This window comes from Chelmon rostratus, chromosome 18, assembly GCF_017976325.1.
Source record: "Chelmon rostratus isolate fCheRos1 chromosome 18, fCheRos1.pri, whole genome shotgun sequence".
Classification (NCBI taxonomy): Eukaryota; Metazoa; Chordata; class Actinopteri; order Chaetodontiformes; family Chaetodontidae; genus Chelmon; species Chelmon rostratus.
Window position 1 is genome coordinate 12,378,734 of NC_055675.1, and position 19,197 is coordinate 12,397,930.

General features: G+C 43.0%; 1 protein-coding gene across 1 annotated transcript; it reads left to right on the plus strand.

Moving 5' to 3' along the window:
* On the plus strand, nt 1-10,714 carry sel1l (SEL1L adaptor subunit of ERAD E3 ubiquitin ligase). Its single transcript, XM_041958301.1, has 21 exons — nt 1-545; nt 716-753; nt 1,509-1,704; nt 2,836-3,003; nt 3,418-3,523; nt 3,827-3,989; nt 4,126-4,179; nt 4,301-4,360; nt 4,451-4,532; nt 4,630-4,784; nt 5,055-5,111; nt 5,206-5,274; nt 5,644-5,721; nt 5,935-5,997; nt 6,252-6,339; nt 6,603-6,751; nt 6,947-7,112; nt 7,460-7,534; nt 7,622-7,794; nt 8,313-8,441; nt 8,604-10,714. Exons 1-21 carry the CDS (start codon nt 458-460, stop codon nt 8,901-8,903), a joined length of 2,457 nt encoding a protein of 818 aa, XP_041814235.1. The 5' UTR covers nt 1-457; the 3' UTR covers nt 8,904-10,714.
* The last annotated feature ends 8,483 nt before the right edge of the window (nt 10,715-19,197 follow it).

Below are 19,197 nucleotides of genomic sequence, written 5' to 3' on the forward strand. Positions count from 1 at the left end.
TCGAGTGTAGGGGCTTAACATGGGTAGCTAAGTAGTGTCTGGTTAATATAGACCAAATGCTGAAGATTTTGCACCTTGCCGTTAAACTTTGATGTTTTGCAGTACCAAGAGGTACTCGGCAAACAACTTGTAGACCGAGGAGCTGCGTCTCTTGCAAATATTGCGCTGTTTGATTGGTCTTTCGCGTGGCTATATAATACTAGCTTTTTAGCTAGCTAAACGTCAGTTCAGCCAGATACTACTCTGCTAGCGAAGCTTTGCATTGGAATTTGTTTGATTGTTTGGCAGCTACAACGGATAAAATTAACTAAGTTGTTACACAGAGAAAAGTTCCGTTACAGTGAGCGTGTGTTTGGGTTTATTTATGCTGCGTACCTTGGTGTGACTCAACTGTAACTGAATGCTTGCTGATAGAAATAGCAGCAGCTACAGCTAGCAGATTGTTAGCTTGTCAACAATGGGCTATAAGAGGTATTTAAAGACTGCAAGAACGTTTTACTTGTTGACCATTCTGCTGGTAGCCCTCGTCAAAGAAGTAGCAGCTGGTAAGTGTGTCACTTTTGTCGTATAATTGGTGCATACCTACGCTGACTGAAGTGGTTGTACCCTTGTGGAACTGTTGCAGGCAGCTGTTTAACGTTGTATCACCTAACAGCTTTGTCCATGTCAGGTGCACGTCTTTAACAGTTACCTCTGCTACATTAACACTTTTCAGATGAAGAGCAACGCGGGAATGACGGACAAGAGCTAAAGGTACGACGTGAACTATTTGAGATTGGCCTTCAAGTTAGCATATCATACCCTGAGGATGATAGGCATGAAAATGTGATGGAAAGTAGACCACTGTGCACTTTTGTTGGTATCATTGCCTGGGGTGTTACCTGCTACCCAGTATTCTGTTATGTGATGAATCAGGCACATTTTATTGCCTTACCTTGTGTGCTATTTCATAGTTGTTGTTTTTTTCATTTTTTCATTATTTGTTGTTCAGGCAACAGAGATTGATCAATTTAAGCCTATCCAAGCTATTTGCTGAAATCCAATTTAAATGTATTTTAGCTTAGTGTTAAACAGATGCTTTGGTACATTTTTAGGATGATGTACCTCCGAATTTGGCAATGTTAACTTTAGAGATCTATTTTGTCCAGGTGTCGACTCTAACAAAACTGTAACTGATTTCTGTTTTCTAAATGACTCACAACACTTTTATCTGCTGTCAATGAAATTTCTTATCAATTGCATTTGGAAAAGTGCAATGTTTGTGGCCTAAATTGGCTGTTCATCAGGGACATTGTTTTTAATGCAATAAAGGAAAGAATGCAATAAAGTGAGAAGATAGCAGTGTTGCAAGACTTTTGGGTGGTAGCAAACAAAATAATTTATATTCAGATGTTACTTAAGATATCATGGCTTTTGCCTTATGCAGCTGTATTCAACCTCATTTAGTAAACAATGTGATTCCCCCTTTATTCTTTTTCTTTGCAATAACGTCTTGTTCATCTCTGCAGTCTTACCATGACCCAGATTCTGAGGACGAAGATGTCCGTCTCGCATCAGGAATTGTCGCTGGCGCTTCTGTGACCTCTGGTCATGAAGTCTCCCAGCCTGAAGTGGAGAAACAGACAACTGGGGATGGACTGGAGGGAGAGGAGAAGGAGGACCTGCCTGAGCAGCCTCCTCCACTTGAGGAGAAACCAAAAGAAGGTAAAGGCTGATTTTTAGCTCAAACCATGAGCTGCAAAAACTTAATGCAGTGTGATAAGAAAAAAGAACTGCAGGATGAATGGTTAGTTAGCTAACTTTAAGCATGCATTTTATGCATGTAATTGAAAACTTCTTGTTGAGTTGAATGTATTGATGTTGAATTTTGAGCTTCTCTGTTTTGACTACTGAACACTGGCTAAGCTTTGTCTGGTTTGTTTTCTTGGCTTATGCATGTGTCTCCAAAAATCTGTGTAAGACAGAGATCATGAGCTGGCATACTGTCTGTCACTGGTAGCAGACTGACAAGAGGAGTTGTTTTGGCCTGTCCAGTTAAAGCCAGAAGTGGATAGAATGGTGGAGTAGCTATGAAACTTTACTCTTGAAAATACAATGAGGATTTAAGGTTTTCACAGCAGTTTAAAATAAGCAGCTGCATGTGGACACCCACTAGGATGTCACAGAAACATTCTGTTTATGACAGCTGATTACTTTGTTTATCCTGTTAGGGTTCACATAGCTGTGTTAACAAGGGTTGGTGAGGCATGGACCTCTAGTCTGAACCTGACAAAAACATCTTGGCTCTTAGCGGTGATAGTCTTGTCAGTAGCTTTACTGACTCCTTTGTGCCCTCAGGGTTTCACCTTGTCTTAAATCACACCTGTTTTTGGGAATGAAGACTGCCTTGTCTTACTTTGTAAGCATTTCTGAGTGTGAGCATGTTAACCTGTTTTCTGTTTGCTGACTCTGGGTAAAGATGCCTGTGGTTTCATGGCGGCAGCAGATTGGATAAACGGTTAAACCCCATGGGAAATTAACAGCACTTTGCACCTGCGGCTCCTCTTGCAGACAGTTACATCATTTTACTTGGGGATTGTCAGTCATTTTCCTTCAGTCATTACAAGTGTAATATTGAACTTGTCTGAAGATGAAGATTAACTGCCATTTATTAAAATGAGCAGACATTGTAAGTCTAATATGAAGTTGTAAATCCAGAACAGTTGTTTCATAGAAGAAAGAGATGACAGTGGACATGGTAAAATATTTTCTAGATCTTATTATAATATATGCAGTTAATTTAACTTTGTTTTTTCTTCGGTTATCTAATATAATATGATGTTTTATTTGGTGCAGTTCCTGTAGTGAATGGAGGGACAGCCCATGGAGAGCCCTGCATCTTCCCATTCCTCTTCCAGGGGAAGGAGTACTTGGACTGTAGCACGGATGGACGGGGGGATGGACGGCTGTGGTGCGCCACAACCTACGACTATGACCAGGACAAGAAGTGGGGCTTCTGTGAGAGTAAGTCTTCAGCTTAACAGCTTGAATGTCATAATGTAAAACCTTCCCAAAAGCAAATGTGACAAACTTAGAACTACCTTGAGTATCTTATTTTGTAGCCAAAATGCAGCCATTCATCAGTCTCAGGTGGAAGTTTATTTGCTTAAATGGATGGATGAACCTTTTCCATTGTCGTTGGCTCATTTCCCACACAGAGCCAATGCATAAAGATAAATTGTTCTATGGTAGATATATCTTCTTATCAAAATAAAAGCCTTTGAAAAGCCCACCAGCTAATGAAACTGATGATGGAAACCAGCCTGAGAACGCATCATGGTTTCATTTCCTAAATTACCATTGGACCCTCTGCTGCCAAAGTTTTGTGAACTTTTGTTTTCTGCCTGCATTTATTGGCTTCTCCTCTCTCTCCTTTAGCGGAGGAGCAGGCACAGCAGAGACTGCAGGCGGAGGAGGCTGAGGAGCAGTATCAGACTGTCCTGCGCATGCTCAATGCCACCACCAGGAAGACCCAGAAGAAAGAGTGAGTTTCTTCCTGCTGATTTACTCTACTGGTTTTGATCAACCTGCTTTTGCATCTTCTGTCCTGAAGATATTTGTACTGTAATAAGAATTTGTATCTGTTGATAACAAATAATGTTATGACAAAAATACAAAATTTCACTTTTTTTTATCTGTTATAAATATAGCTGTGAGATAAACTTTGCTCAGCACATCTTTATTTGCTTTAGGTGTCATGGTACTATTATGAACACCTTATTTTTATTATTCTCTTCTCAATGTAAAATCACCTGTGCTGCCTCTGCTTATCTAACCGCTGTCTCAGATTATATGAAAAGTTGCTGAAAGTAGCGGAGAAAGGCCACCAGAAAGCCATGGAGAAGGTGGCGTACGCCATGCTGTTCGGGGACTACATGAACCAGAACGTCACTAAGGCCAAAGAAATGTTTGAGAAACTTGCCATGGAGGGCTCGCCCAAAGCTCAGACGGTAAAGAGCTCATTTAAAACGTTAACACGTGACTTGGGAAATGTGTTGACAGCATTTAGACTCATTAAACATATGCAGATGAATTGTTCTGAGAAAATCAGCTATGTAACACTGCGCTTCCTTTACTTTTCCATAGGCTCTTGGCTTTCTGTATGCAGCAGGACTTGGAGTTAACTCGAGTCAGGCTAAGGTACTTTTTTGTTCCATATGACTGAAGTCCTGTCTTACTGTGAATTTGAAACATCTGTTAAAATACTGTTATGCAACGTCTGTCAATTGTTCACATATTACCACCACTGTCTGTCTTTCAGGCCTTGGTTTACTACACCTTTGGTGCACTGGGTGGAAACTTGGTAGCTCATATGATTTTGGTGAGTTGATTTGTTTGTCAGTGGAGCAATGACTCAATTACATTGTTTCTAGAATATAAAGAATGACATTTCCCCTCATTGTTTCATCAGGGATACAGATACTGGGGAGGTGTGGGTGTTCCTCAGAGCTGTGAGTCAGCGCTAACACACTACAGGCTCGTGGCAAATCAGGGTGAGCATTCACTGCAGTTTTTTTCAATATTCATGTGGGATGTTCAGGCTCTTCTTGGGTAAATAACCCAATCTCTACCCTCTGTGACCACCTCCAGTGGCGAGTGATGTGTCCCTGACAGGGGGCTCAGCGGTGCAGAGGATCAGGCTGCTGGATGAGGTGGAGAACCCGGGATCTACCAGTGGGATGTTGGAGGAGGACTTGATCCAGTACTATCAGTTTCTAGCTGAGAAAGGAGATGTACAAGCTCAGGTAAAATAGTGTCATCATCAATCAGTTTCCCATATCTGCACTGATAATAAGGCGATATCTCCTTCCCATACAGTACATGTATCTGAATCAAATGTATTGATCATTTGAAAAATGTTATGTGGCAAAGAACAGTTCAGTCCTTATTCTCAACCATATTACATTTACCTAATTAGAGGAAGACAGTATGTCAATGTGTGAAACTGAGTCCATATTGCTGTTACTAATTGTGTGTCATTGAAGTTAACAAGGCTCTGTGTTTCCCCCTGATAGGTGGGATTAGGTCAGTTGCACCTGCATGGAGGACGTGGAGTAGAACAGAATCATCAGGTGACATTTATTTTCAAAGATGACTTTGAAGCATTGTATTCCTGTGATTGTCATTTGTGCTGGAAATGTGTTTCTGATGCTTCCTATCCAACAGAGGGCGTATGACTACTTCACCCAGGCTGCAAATGCAGGGAACACGCACGCTATGGCATTCCTCGGCAAGGTGAGACGTCCTTCGTGCCCTTTCTCTCTCTGTTAACCTGTAGGAAAGGAGGTGGTGACCGTTTTTTTTGACAGTTCTTTTTACACTGACATTGTCCCTTTTATCAATCAAAACATACTTGAGTATATTCATGTGGGATCCTTTTGCCCATCTGCTTCACTTCTGTGTTTGTAAACATGATGAATATGCAGCACATGCTGTGTGAGAACTTGGGACAAGCAGTCAGTGAGTTGGAGAGCAGTGAGATGGTCTAGATGGAGTCCAGAATAAATCCAGCCAATGATTTGGCATTGCTGTTGCTGAGGCACTGCATCAAGTTTTTTTTTTTTTTTTTTTTTTCTAAGAAATGTGACTCCTTCTGCCTTTCAGATGTACTCAGAAGGCAGCGAGTTTCTCCCTCAGAACAACGAGACAGCCCTGCAGTACTTTAAGAAGGCTTCTGACTTGGTAAGAATGAAGGCTAATTTTTTTTTTTTTTAGTGTTTCTATCAGCGTTCATCATTAGTTATTCTTTAAGAGGAAGAAAGCAGCACTCTTACCTCTGGAGGGGAACAGGTGTCTGTTGCTGTGCAAACGTTTACCTCTTAGATGATGTTATCCGGTTTTCGTGAATTGCCTTGATGCAGTCTTTCATTTCCTTGTTGCTTTTTTTTCATCCAGGGTAATCCAGTGGGACAGAGTGGCCTGGGCATGGCCTACCTATATGGAAGAGGTGTCCCAGTGGTAAGAACGCATTACAGTCCTTTTTAAAACCAGGTCCAAGTTGAAGATGCACCTCAGACCCGTCTGAATTAGCAGCTTACTCTGTTTGCTAACCTGGCAGCTACAGTTGTCGGCACCAGGAATAAGAATAAGGTGGAATTTAGATCTCAGTCGTTTCTGTATGCAGTGTTTTCGTTTTGACAGCGAGCCAGCAGATTGTCAGTCATGCTGAAATGAGAGCAGCCATTTGAAAGTTGTGTGTTTTGTGTCTTCAGAACTATGAGCTGGCACTGAAATACTTCCAGAAGGCTGCAGAGCAGGGCTGGGTAGACGGGCAGCTCCAGCTGGGCACCATGTATTACAGTGAGTGTTGAGGGCTGAGTCTGTGTGTGTATGTGTGTGTGTGCACACCTGTGCATGGTGTGTACATGTGGTACACAGCATTCTCATGGACTTCTGTCACAGCTTTTCCTTTTTCCTCATTGCTTGTCTTGCAAATCTGATATTCTCTTTCTGTTACTAGCTTTCAGTCTCTTTATTTTCACCATTTTCATTTCTCTTGACTGGAATACTTCTTTTCTCCTCTGAGTTCACTGTTTTTCTCTCTTCTTCCTGACGTTCCTCAGATGGCATCGGTGTGAAGCGTGATTACAAGCAGGCACTTAAATTCTTCAACCTGGCCTCACAGGCAGGCCACATCCTGGCCTTCTACAACTTGGCCCAGATGCATGCTACTGGCACTGGTGTGATGCGCTCCTGCCACACTGCTGTGGAGGTGAGGCACCCTGGAGCTGCTGCTCCATTCTCTGTATTATGTTGAAATGAGAATTAAGAGACAAGCTTAATCCTCTTCTGGGATTCAGCAGTTACTCATCCATTAAAGCCCACATGCTGTGTGTGTAGCTCTGTTCTTTACACTTTGGTTACAAGCTAGAAGGTGTCACACTGCGTGTCCGTATCCTCCTCGCAGCTTTTCAAGAACGTATGTGAGCGCGGCCGCTGGTCAGAGCGTCTCATGACGGCCTACGGCAGCTTTAAGGAGGGTGAGACGGATGCTGCGCTGGTCCAGTATCTGCTGCTGGCTGAGCAGGGCTACGAGGTGGCCCAGAGCAACGTGGCCTTCATTCTGGACCAGAGTAAGGAAAACCATGAAATTAGTATCATGAGAGGAAAGAAAAAAAGTGTGTAAAAATCACATGAGGTTCAATTAAATTTACTTTTTTTTTTTAAAAGCTTTTTATTGTGTGATGGTGATCTAACAGTGAATATTTTATGTAAATGTTATTTACACATAATACCTCTAATTTATCAAACGACATAGACGCCATTCATAATTAGCAAGTAGGTCTTTGTCTTCATCTAATCATGGTTGGTTAGCTTCTTTGTAAACTAGATTAAAATTGATTTAGTGAAACCAATTTCGGGGTAAAATGCTTGTTTTTATTATGTAACATCATTTCTTTGTACTGATTGTGCCAACCAGAAGGAGCAAAGATCTTCAGTGAGAATGAGACCTACCCTCGAGCTTTGCTCCACTGGACGAGGGCTGCAGCACAAGGCGAGTCCACACACACTCCGTCCCTCATCCATTTTCAGTCTGTGCTATGAAGGAATGAAAGCTGACGCATGAAATTTTCATTCTCAGGTTACACCGTGGCGAGGATAAAACTAGGAGACTACCACTTCTACGGCTACGGGACGGATGTGGACTATGAGACAGCTGTCATCCACTACAGACTGGCGTCAGAGCAGCAGCACAGTGCCCAGGCCATGTTTAACCTGGGTTACATGCACGAGAAAGGCCTGGGCATCAAACAGGTAAGTTTCACTGGTGAATAGAATGCAGTCATAATGTAATTAATGTAGTTTTAATGTTTTAGTGTACAGTAATCAGCACTAATGGGTAAATATACAAGCAAAACACAACACTGAGTGTCCTCATAGTCTCCTCCCTTCCCTCCGCCCCCATACGCCAAAGTACACAAATAAAACAAGGAAAAGAGATAAAAGTGAACTCAAGTTTATTTTCTGAGACTGTGCTTTATTTAATGTATCATACATCTTATATATCCAGAGGCTGCATTAAAGCTGTAAATTAAAGCCACTGAAATGTTACTCGGTATCTTTAAAGTAATATTGAAGATGTTCCTAAATGTGTGATTATACTATCGATGTGTTCTTAGATCCTTTTGCTTTATCAAAGTAGTGCAGTTGCAATCGATTTACAACCTAAGTTTTGTAAAGATCTCAGCGTGCACTGCTTACACTGTACAGTCTGTAATGCAGCACGACACAGACTGGTTTGTGATTCAGAACTGTTTGATGTGGCTCTGCAGGACATCCATTTAGCCAAGCGTTTCTACGACATGGCCGCTGAAGCCAGTCCTGATGCGCAGGTCCCAGTTTTCTTGGCCCTGTGCAAGCTGGGTCTGATTTACACTCTGCAGTACCTGCAGGATCTTAACGTGAGTACTGTCTCTGGAATTCTCCAGCTGGGACTGTGACAATTTGGCTTTGCAATAGAAACTCAGTATTGTAATTCAACCAAGTTAAAAGCTTCATTAGAGGGACCTGATATTAATCACATGCCCTCCATCCTCCCCCCATTTGGTTCTGGCTCCTGTCAGTTGAAGGAGCTGATTTCTCAGGTGGACCTGGACCAGCTTCTGGGCCCGGAGTGGGACCTCTACCTCATGACCGTCATCGCCCTGCTGTTAGGCACAGTCATCGCCTACAGACAGCGCCAACACCAAATCATAGTCCCCCCACGCCCGCCCGCTCCTGCCCCAGCGCCCCCTCCCGCCCCTGCTCCAGCGCCCCCTCCCAGACCAGCTCAGGAACCGTCGCAAGCCCAGGCCGAGCCCCAGGGTCAGGGAGAAGCACAAGCCCAGGGCCCGGCCCAGGAGGAAGAGGAGCAGCAGCAGTGAGAGGCAGCCAGATGGAGTGAGGGCAGTAAAAGACAGACAAGAGGCTCTGCCGGCCCCTCCCGTGGAGCAGCTGGTGCTCACCTACCTGCATACCTGCTAGTTCGAGCACCTCTCCCACTCTGCCTGCTCCCTCCACATGCTTAAAGAGCAACTGTGCAGTCTCACAACTCCCTTTCTCATTTCAAATATGCTGGTCCTGTGCTGAGGAAAAGCAGTGTGGGTGTTTATGGACAGTGCTACAGAGCAGAGCGTAGAGAGGATTACACAGACTTGGGACTTGCTAGCCTGTGACTCAGGATACTGCCACAAGCACCCGTCTCCTCACTGTGGAAATAGTCTTGCTGTTGCCACATCAAAGGCATTTTGGACTCGACTAATCAACACAGTTGGCATCTGATATGTGCATTAGTTTCTTCTCGCTCTCCCTTTTTTAAGAACATGACAGTCAGACTGCAGAAATACTAATTTTGAGGAGTATTTAGAAACAAATTGAGGCAGGAAAATGTGAACTAGAATAATTTTATTTGCTATCCCCTAGATGCTAAAGAAAATCATGTTTTTGCATGTAATCTCTTATCATTTTGCAGACTTTAATTTTAGGCACCTTACTTTCAGAGATTTAATGAGTGGACAGATGCTGCATTCATTTTTGATAGCAATTTTGCGTTCAGTTGTCATTTGTTCAATTGACATGTCTGCAATTCACAGAGAAAGGCCGTGTTTTTTTTTGTTTTGTTTTTTTCATTCAACATTAGTAACAGTGCTAAAATGTACTAAAGCCATGTTTTGCCATTAGTATAAGAAGGAAAAAAAAATGTTAAGTGGTTTGTTTTGGTTGATAGAAGGGCTGGACTGGGTAGATTTAATTTAAAGCATGCAGGTTCAAGTCTTCGTTTTCAACACGGCAGGCACGCACAAAGAATGAGGAGCTGCTGATATCATTCAAATCTGAGCTGACACTGAAATCCTTGATGCAGATCCTGTTTAAAAATTCATCCAGACACGTCTGTCACTCTCAAAGCGTCGTGAAAGCAAAGGTTTTTAAAAATTCAGTTTAGAGAACAAATGGCTGATGTATAGACCCAGTAACAGGAAGTGGAGAGCAGGTGTTACTGTACATCGGGTGATATTTTGCCATCAGCGGGCTTTGATTTCATTCTATTGGTTGGTTTTTGGGTGGGAGCTCAATAGTTCATCTCATCCAACAAGCCAGTTTTTTTTTTGTTTGTTTGTTTATTAAGCCTTGTGTTAGCCGAGGCAGAAACTGGAGCAGCCTTAAATATAGCAGCGCCTCAAACTCTGGATCTTTCTACCGTAGAGGAAGTGGATTAGTTTTGTGCGTGTGTGTGTGTGTGTGTTTGGTTACACAACTTCAGCTGTTGTGAGAATTTCCACCCCCTCACCAAAAGTCCAAGTTGGAGCTCTGTGCTCAGCCTACACTTTTCAGCTCAGATGGACCTCAGATGAAGAAATGGAGCCACGGTTTGGCCAGACAGTATTCATCGAAACAAGATTAGAAACTTCTGATTTTGCCACACGCGGCCCGGTCGTTCAGTTCAGTACCTGCTTGCTTATTACCGAGTTATCGAGAGCTTATCTGCCAAAACATCTGCATGACGCGTATGAAGTCTAAAAGGACAATAAAATGTTATTAGTAGGACGATAAGAAACTGTTCACTGAAGCATTCACACATCGGTACCCACACATCTCACAATTTGTCTAAAATGAAACTGGTCAAGATTGTCAAGAAGACTACATTTTTACCATCTCAAATACAAGTTTATAAAGAAGTTAATAAATGATATATGGATATTTACTGGCTGTTTGAAATGTCTTTATTGCCTAAATGCTATCACAGGTTTCCTGTAAAGTGGAAATCGTGTTATTGTAATGAGGCATTGTGTTGCTGCCATCGATGGATCGCTCAGGCCGGCTCTCACTGGGCCTGCAGGCTGTCACTCGGCTTTAGAGGGTGGGCGAGACAAAGTGACAGCGCTGTAAAACTCTGCATCGCACCGTGCAGTCTGTAGGGGTATCCTATTGACTGGCGCATACGCACTACTATGGGGTGGCTTTGGATCGCCGTGGCAACATGTGTGCTCACGTCCTGCTCTGTCAAAGGTAAGTGCTAGAACAAGCAGGAGGGCAGAGCACACGTGAGGCTGTGTGCCTGTATTTATTGTTACAACTGCCTCTGAAACGGGGGCCTTTTTAGACAGATTGTACTGCATATAATGTTATCTGGTAACCAAAAAAAATATAGAAGTACATGTACACTGAGGAGTAAAGACTGATTCTGAAAGTCATAGTATTTTTGTGCTGTAAATGTCATTGTGAAAGGAAAAGTACTTGTTTAATGGATAAATGCGAGTTAAGAAGTTTCGAATGGACTTTTTGGAATAATCCTTCTCTTTAAGGCAATGACTGGTGGTGGGAGTATGAAGAGGGGATACGACACTACAGCAAGGAAGCCCTCAACAAGGTACTGTTCACACCCGGTTTAATCACTGAACATGAAAATGTTATTGTTGGATACTGGATGATATAAAAAAGATCTAACAACCCTTATTTTGTTATCTGATTTAAGTTAAATGTTCATTTAAGCAGGCAGGTTATCTCATGACTAACTATGACTAGAAAGCCTTAATTGAAAATGAAGCAAAAACAATACAAGTAGATAACAATGTGTAACCTACTTTTAACATAAGGGGCAGGTCACTATGGGGGAACAACTGGCCACACCACATGGACCAGCAGGCATCCTGAGTATGTGCACAACAAGCACGGCTGTATCAGAATAAAGAAAAGATAACGTAGTTGCGCAAAGTGACAGGAAAGATGAGGAAGAAATTAAAATCAGGTTTCATCTCAAGGCTGCGTCTGCAGGACTACGTACCTGAAAACCAGCGATTAAAGGGCTCAGACCTGCCCCCGCTCTTGTTCCTCTCTCAGGAGTTTCCAGAGAAAACTCGGCCGGTGAGCTTCAAACATCACGTGTTCCAGTGCCCGGACATGAGTCCTTCTCCCTCCATCCCCTCCTCAGGTCTGTCAGGGTCACTCCACCCGTCCCAAACCAATCTGCTATCCAAGAGCTGAAACTTCACATTCACTTCTTCTCTTTTGTCTCCCTCTTTGCTTTCACCCTTTGCTCCAGTTGAATTTGTGAAGGCGGCAGATATCAAAGTCATCGCCGCCTTGGGGGACTCACTCACAGTAGGTGTTGTTTCTTCTTCAGCTGCAGTGGTAATACAGTATAAGTGATATATGCTGCAGTGACAGTAGTGCATCCAAATTACTTATCATTAATGTTCTCAATCAGCTTTTTGTTCAGGTTGAGCTGTTAAATGTCAGGTGCACACAGTGAAACTTAACTTCACAACATGTTCACAAGGATGCAAGACCTCTTCAGAGAGACAACGCCACAAATGCAATGGGTGTAGTCAAGATTTCCTTATGTTCCTCGGATGTCTCTTCTTTTCAGACGGCCATAGGTGCCAACGCCACCACTGTCCTTGGGATTCCCATCGAGTTTCGTCATGTGTCGTGGAGGTGATGGAAACCATGTGTGGAACCTGTGATGGGTTTCTCGCACAGATAGTAGCTCTGCTGTAGAGGTCCTGCATGTAGACGGCATATAATGTCATGTGTCTTAACATTTTCAGCAAGGCAAGCTTTCATTACATAGTCAGACAGATGTTTTAATCTAAAAGATGGAATTTCCTGACTGTTCAAGATGGATTAAAGGTTGGATTTCCCATTTGTACAAAAAAAAAGTGTTAAATTAGCTTTACATTTGGTCAGTGGTGGAAGAAGTATTCAGATCCTTTAAGTACATACTACTACCACAGAGTAAAAATACTTTTACAAGTAAAAGTCCAGCACTGAAATCATTACTTCAGTAAAAATTACACTATTATATACAGGATTATATCATTGTATTATTATTACTCATGCATTATTAAAAGCAGACCTTTACATTTGATCTGTAGTTGGTTAAGGTGTAGAGTATATTTTAACTTTTTTGTACTGGAGTGCAACTAATGATTATTTTCATTGTGGATTAAGCTGCTGATTACTTTCTCCATTAACAGACTGATCTTTGATCTGTAAAAGTTCTGAAGATGGTGAGACACAGTGTCAGATCTCAACGTGACACTTGCATGATACTTTTTTGTCCAACCAACAGTCCAAACTTTAAAAGTATTAAAAAAATATAACGATTAAAAAGAAGTTCTCACGTTTGTGAAGCTTGAACCATGAAATGTTTTTACATTTCAGCTGCACTGTGCAAAAATCTTAATTTGTGACAAGTAAGTGAAGCAGTTAGATAATTGTGTCTTTTGAATTAAAGTGCAGTGGAAGCATAAAATGGTGCAGGAAGAAAATTCTCAATTAAAGTACAAGTATCTCAGATTTGTACTTCAGTTCAGTATTAGAGTAAATGTACTTAGCTACATTCCACCACTGGTTTTGGTACTAATGCTATTTTTCTGACATTTCTTCATGGTGCAGCATCGGAGGCTACGGCTCATTTCAGGATGTCATTACTTTGGCAAGTAAGACGTCCGAATCACTGAACGATCCCTCAGCAGGGCTAACGTTTTTATTTTGCACATGTTCCATGTGGACCGCAGACACGATGCATCGTCTTCACGCGTTTCTTTTCCAAACGCGCTCCTCAGATATCATCAAGCTGTTCAACCCCAGTCTGCTGGGCGCTGCTCCCGGCAAGACGGTTCACGGGATGCAGGCTCACATCAGTGAGACGGGCTTCAACCTGGCGGTGACCGGACACAACACCTTGTACGGACTCAGCAGGTTTTTGGGTCACTAAGCAACCAGTGATATCATGACCTTGCAGGCTGATTTTAGTGTGTTTGGGCTTTAGGCCTCTACCACTAAAAAAAAAAAATACAATTTTCGTGCAAGAGTGTGTGCTCTGTGACCTTCTGCTTCATTTATACATGATGCTTATAAAGATGTTATTCTCTCTTTGCAGCAATCTCCCCGGCCAGACGAGACATTTGATTGACACGCTGAGAGGTTATGAGGTAATGCACAACAGAGGGATGAAGGAGAAACAATATGTAGTGGAGCTGGTTATTAAATCTCATCAGCCGGACTCTGAGATATCCTGTTTTTAGTGGATTAAATGTGGGCTCTAACCCCTCCACTGTCTCCTCCTGTAGGGTCTGAACTTCGAGGAGGACTGGAAGCTTTTGACCATCCTCATGGGCATGAATGACATCTGTGATTACTGCAAAGATAAGGTCTTTAAGGTTCTTAAAGCAATGAGTTTAGCTCAAGAAAAATGTGGCTTTTACAGAATGACCAATACGACATTAATCCCTGCAGAGTCTCCATGTTTTCTCTAGGCTCTATTTTCAGTGGATAACTTCATTCACTATATGACCGTCTCCTTGGAAATGCTTATGAACGAGGTAAACTAAAGGAGACGAGGCACACTTGGATCTGGTCTTAGTGAGGTTTCGGTATACTGCTGGAATTCAGTTTTTTTCTGTGGTGCGCTTCAGGTTCCTCGTATGATCGTTAATGTCGTTCAGATCCTGCCCATGCAGACTCTGAGGGAGGTGCAGAAGCCCACCCCAGGGTGCCTGCTCCAAAGGTGAGCCACTCTTTCTTAACATGACCGTTTACCTGAGCCTTAAAAGACCAGTGGTGCAGGATTTAGTGGCATCTGGTGGTGAGATGGTGAGTGTACTCAGCTGAACACTCCTCGCCTCGCTCTCCCTTTCCAAGCGTGTAGCAGAACCTACGTTAGCTGTGAAACATTAACCACTACAAACTTTTAACCATATCAGACACACGTTATCATCCCTTGCAGAGTGTTTTAATATGTCTGTCCCCTGTTCCTTCTGTTTTTACCAATCTTCAGGTCTTTCTGCTCGTGCCTCATTGAGCCAGTGGCCAAGTCTCCTGAGCTGCGGGAGCTGGTAGAAGTCAACTTGGAGTTCCAGGTCCAGTTCAGAGCTCTCAGCTTATTGAATGCACAGAAATAGAAAACAGTTTAAATCATTAAACCATCCTGGAAGATCACAACATCTTCCAATCAAACGCTATAATGGCCAAACTGGAGCATGGACACAACTTTGCATGTTGATTTCATGTGTGATTGCTGTTAGTATAAATCAGGAGAATGGCAGATAAGTAGACTTTCATGTGACCTCCGTCCACAGAAAAGACTTGAGGAGCTGCTGTACAGCGACCGTTTCTTCAGGGACGACTTTGCTGTTGTTCTTCAGCCCTTCCTGAAACACGCTGACCCTCCCCGCCTCCCGGTAATCTAACAAACAATATGAACATGTCGGCGTCAAACAGCAACGACTGAATCACGAGAGCCCCGTGTGTTTTGACTTTGTTAACGCGAGGCTGAAACTGGGAGTGAACCCGCTCAGTCAGTGAATCTACACTTGTGTGTGTGCGTTTTCTCTCCGAGCAGAACGGGAAGATCGATATGACCTTCTTCACTCACGACTGCTTCCACTTCACCATCAAAGGGCACGAGGAGCTGGCCAAGGGGCTGTGGAACAACATGGTGAACGAGAGTCCCGCCGCTTGTCTGCTTGTATTTAATAGCACAGGAGGCTAAAGGTCAACCATCAACCCACTGCCACTCACAGGGATTTGTTATGTGAAGTAGCATCTGTGCTGACAAAAGGGTGAATTATAATGCAGAATCTGACAGAAGAAAGCTGTACTGTAGCTCACAAGTGTGAGAAAATGAAGGACGCATTATCATTGTTTCTGAAGTTCATTTACTGCAACTTTACCTGGAGAAAAAAGGCCCCCATCAACATATCTCAAGATACTCGACATAGTGTTTTCAACAAATGAATTCTCCTCATCTTTCTGTCTTCTGCTCACAGTTTCAGCCTGAGGGAGGGAAGATGATTGTGAGCAGCTTCTCTGACCCCATCAGTCTCATCTGTCCACCCATGGTAGGTCCTACAGCGGAGCGCTTGTTTCCTGCGTCTTCAGTCTCATTTTCATGTGCCTGCATGTTTGCTTGTTGTCTGTCGTCCGGGTAAAATGCTCTAACAAACAGTCCCTGTTTGCAGCTGCTGCACTGTGCACCAATAGATGCACAACGCAAAGTGTCTGTAACACCTGGTATTGTCTGTGCCTCACCTGCAGGAACACCCATATATCTTCACCCGACCGACTGCGGCCAAGTCAGGCCAGCCTCACCTGCAGTCTGACGCCCTGTCACAAGCAGCCCTCCTCCGGCTGCTCTCGCTCCTCGTGGGTTTGGGATGTCTCGGACTCGTGTAGCTTTCACTTTGCTGGACTTTTATTACAAGCATGTCATCGCTACATTGGTAACTGTTGAGGCAATACAGTGGATCACCTGCAGAGGGGAGGTTGTGAGCCACTCTTTGCATGTCTGTGGCCCCCAAATAGCAGCATAGAGGAAAATACCCCAGAGGTAACGTGACAGTGAATCCTACAACCTAAACATTTCATTTTTTAGGCAGCTGGCGGTGATGAGCAGCCTTCCCTGCATTAAACACCTGCTGCTCTCAGCCGGATGTTTTCTGTTTTGCTTTAAAGTTTCAATTCATCATCCCTGCACCAAGATGACTGACCTGCTCTGACCACACGCTAACTGTGGGGACTGAGCGATCTACTGCAGGGGTATTTTTAAAGAAAAGTCTGGCCTAGTGCTGCTTTAACTTCACTACAGATTTTATAACCAGCGAAGAATGAAGTAACGACTTTTGAATTGTTAATGTGACATTTATACATTCACACAAAAGACAATAAACTAATTACACTTTGCCCAAAACCAAAAAAAATGGAATGCTTGTTAAGTCTGTGAGCGTGTTTCATTCAACTATTTATGTTTTTCAGGTCAGCTTCTCTGACATTAACAAATATTATGTTCGATTTTGTTGCACTGACATCCAAAAGGTTGGAATTCTCCAGCCAAAATCACAGAATGCATCAATCGGCGCATTAAAATTGATTGTGCTGTCACGCAGAGGGGCCCTGCGACTGTCGAGGCCCCTGATCAGCTGACAGGAATTATTCAAAGCTGGAAAAGAGTTATTATACCCACAGTGACTTTTCATGCCAGAGACAGTTTAGTCACGCTCAGATCTCCAGGCCCACTTTAACTCCTCCATCACTGTGCACTGCGCACCAGAAGAAGCACGGCAACCCACCACTCTAAAACACAAGTGTTATACACGGTACAGCTGAGCAGGGGAGTCATTGTTGTTCATCTGTACATAAAGGAAATGGTATATCAGCATAAGAGCATACAGTACAGCATGTATTGACTCTGTTTAATTAGTCTGATCACGAGAGCAGGTGGACGCTATATTAAGCGTGGCTCAGGTTACTTGCGAATGTACTCGGCACGGTTGGGTTGTATAGAGCAGAATGGGAGGGTTTTGTGGGACTTGTTTCAGGATAAACACGTCTTACAGCACATAATGCAGGCACGGCCTTTTGTTGGAAGAGGTCCATTTTAATGTGTTTACTTTGTGCAACATTTTCAAGGATAAAGAACTTGAGCATGAAAAGAGGATTTTTAAAAATTTGTTTCCACCCAGTATGCACTTCACTGTAGTTCACCCAACACAATCTAAGATATATATTTCCCTGCCCCCACATCTTCTACCATTTCTCCTGGATGTTGCAGTGGGCTGAATTTCAATCAGCCCTTATAGCTGTTGGATTTCATAATGACCTTATTATTGCATTCAAAGAAAAACCCTCTTCATGTTTAAACAAAGCTGGCCCTGGTTTACGCGGGATAAATATGGATGACGTAAATTGGCCTTTATTGTCTCTGAAAGTAAAATGAGATCTTTGGGATCCCAGCGGTAGGAAATTTGAAAGAGCAAACAGTCCAACCTGCATTTCGGAAAACCTCTTTGTCCGTCATTTTTTTTAAGTGCACGTGTCAGTAACAAAAGAGAAAATGACCACGAGGCCCTGTGTGCATCACAGTCTCAGTGCGTTTTTTTAGGATGTTCCATAGGTTGACTGTAAATACAATGAAGCCTCATAAAGACCTTAATGTAATGATGCTTTAAGCATAAACTCAATTGTATCATCTTACTTTACTGTGGTAGAATGCCAATGTTCACTAATTAGCTATAAACACAAAGTGCAGCTGAGGATGATTGACTGCCGTTAGTTTAGCAGGTGTTTGACAACATAAGAAAGCAACCTGATTGCGATTACAGTTTATCCTGAGGGGGAACGTGAATGTGTGTAGCAGATGTCGGAGCAATCCATCCATCAGTTGTTGAGACATTTCACTCATCACCACCAATGTCCACCTCGTGGAAGAAAAGTCAGAACATCACCAAAAGCAGAGCGATTCATCATCTGGTGACCATGAATGTCTCCACCAAACTGTGAGCCAATCAAAGTGCATGTTGAGATACTAAATAGAATAAATTAAAACTTTGACTTGCTGTTGCTTGAGAGGAAGAGTCAGTGAATGACCAAAAACAGTGTGTTTCATCCTCTGGAACCCATGAGTGGAAATGAATGAGAACTTCATAGCATTGCATGTCATAGTAGCTGAAATACCCTTATGTACTGTATATCTAGAATTCATGATACATTCTGTATTAATTCATGTAGTACTGAACTATGTTTTGCACCATGTACACATTTTACTGTATACATCTAACAGGATGCTAATAATGGGCTCATATGATGAGGTCTCCGCCAGGAGCCACTTCCATTAGTGGATATCCACAGTCTGTACATACACGTCTAAAGTCATACAGATATTAACATGTATTGTTTATCATGTGAGCCCATTTTGTCAGCGGTAAGACAGGTAAACGGCACATTGTCTGGGGTCATACAATGTGAAAAAGGGCCACCTGTTCATATGATCAAAGTAGGCACAGTAACAACCAGGACAGCAATCATTTTAAATCAACCGTCGCCTAGCAACACATTCAGGTAGTCCAGAGACATGATGAGCAAATACAGCCCGGTGATACAGCTTTGTTCTGGATGGGAACACCACATAATGGAGACAAAGACGTGGAAACCTGGGCCTCTGCTTTCTAATTGAAATACCTGCTCGATCAGATTAAAGTATTTTCCAGTGACACAGCTCCAGCCCTTCTTTTATTTCTAACAGCACAACGCATCACTTCCTCGCTGCGACCTGTGCACGCCCTGACGACCGGCGAGGTGGCGATCAGGTGCAATTAGTCCCAGGGTGATGTCACTTCCTGCCTCCGCGCCGCGCTATAAAAGCGGGCGCCGTTGCGGCGGGGCGCTGGTGGAGAGGAC

Bases quoted from the DNA above. Each gene is read 5' to 3' on its own strand.
- sel1l (XM_041958301.1), top strand. From the start codon at position 458: ATGGGCTATAAGAGGTATTTAAAGACTGCAAGAACGTTTTACTTGTTG. The intron at 3,524-3,826 runs GTGAGTTTCTTC...CCGCTGTCTCAG, and splicing joins AGGAAGACCCAGAAGAAAGA to ATTATATGAAAAGTTGCTGA. The intron at 6,752-6,946 runs GTGAGGCACCCT...TCCTCCTCGCAG, and splicing joins CCTGCCACACTGCTGTGGAG to CTTTTCAAGAACGTATGTGA.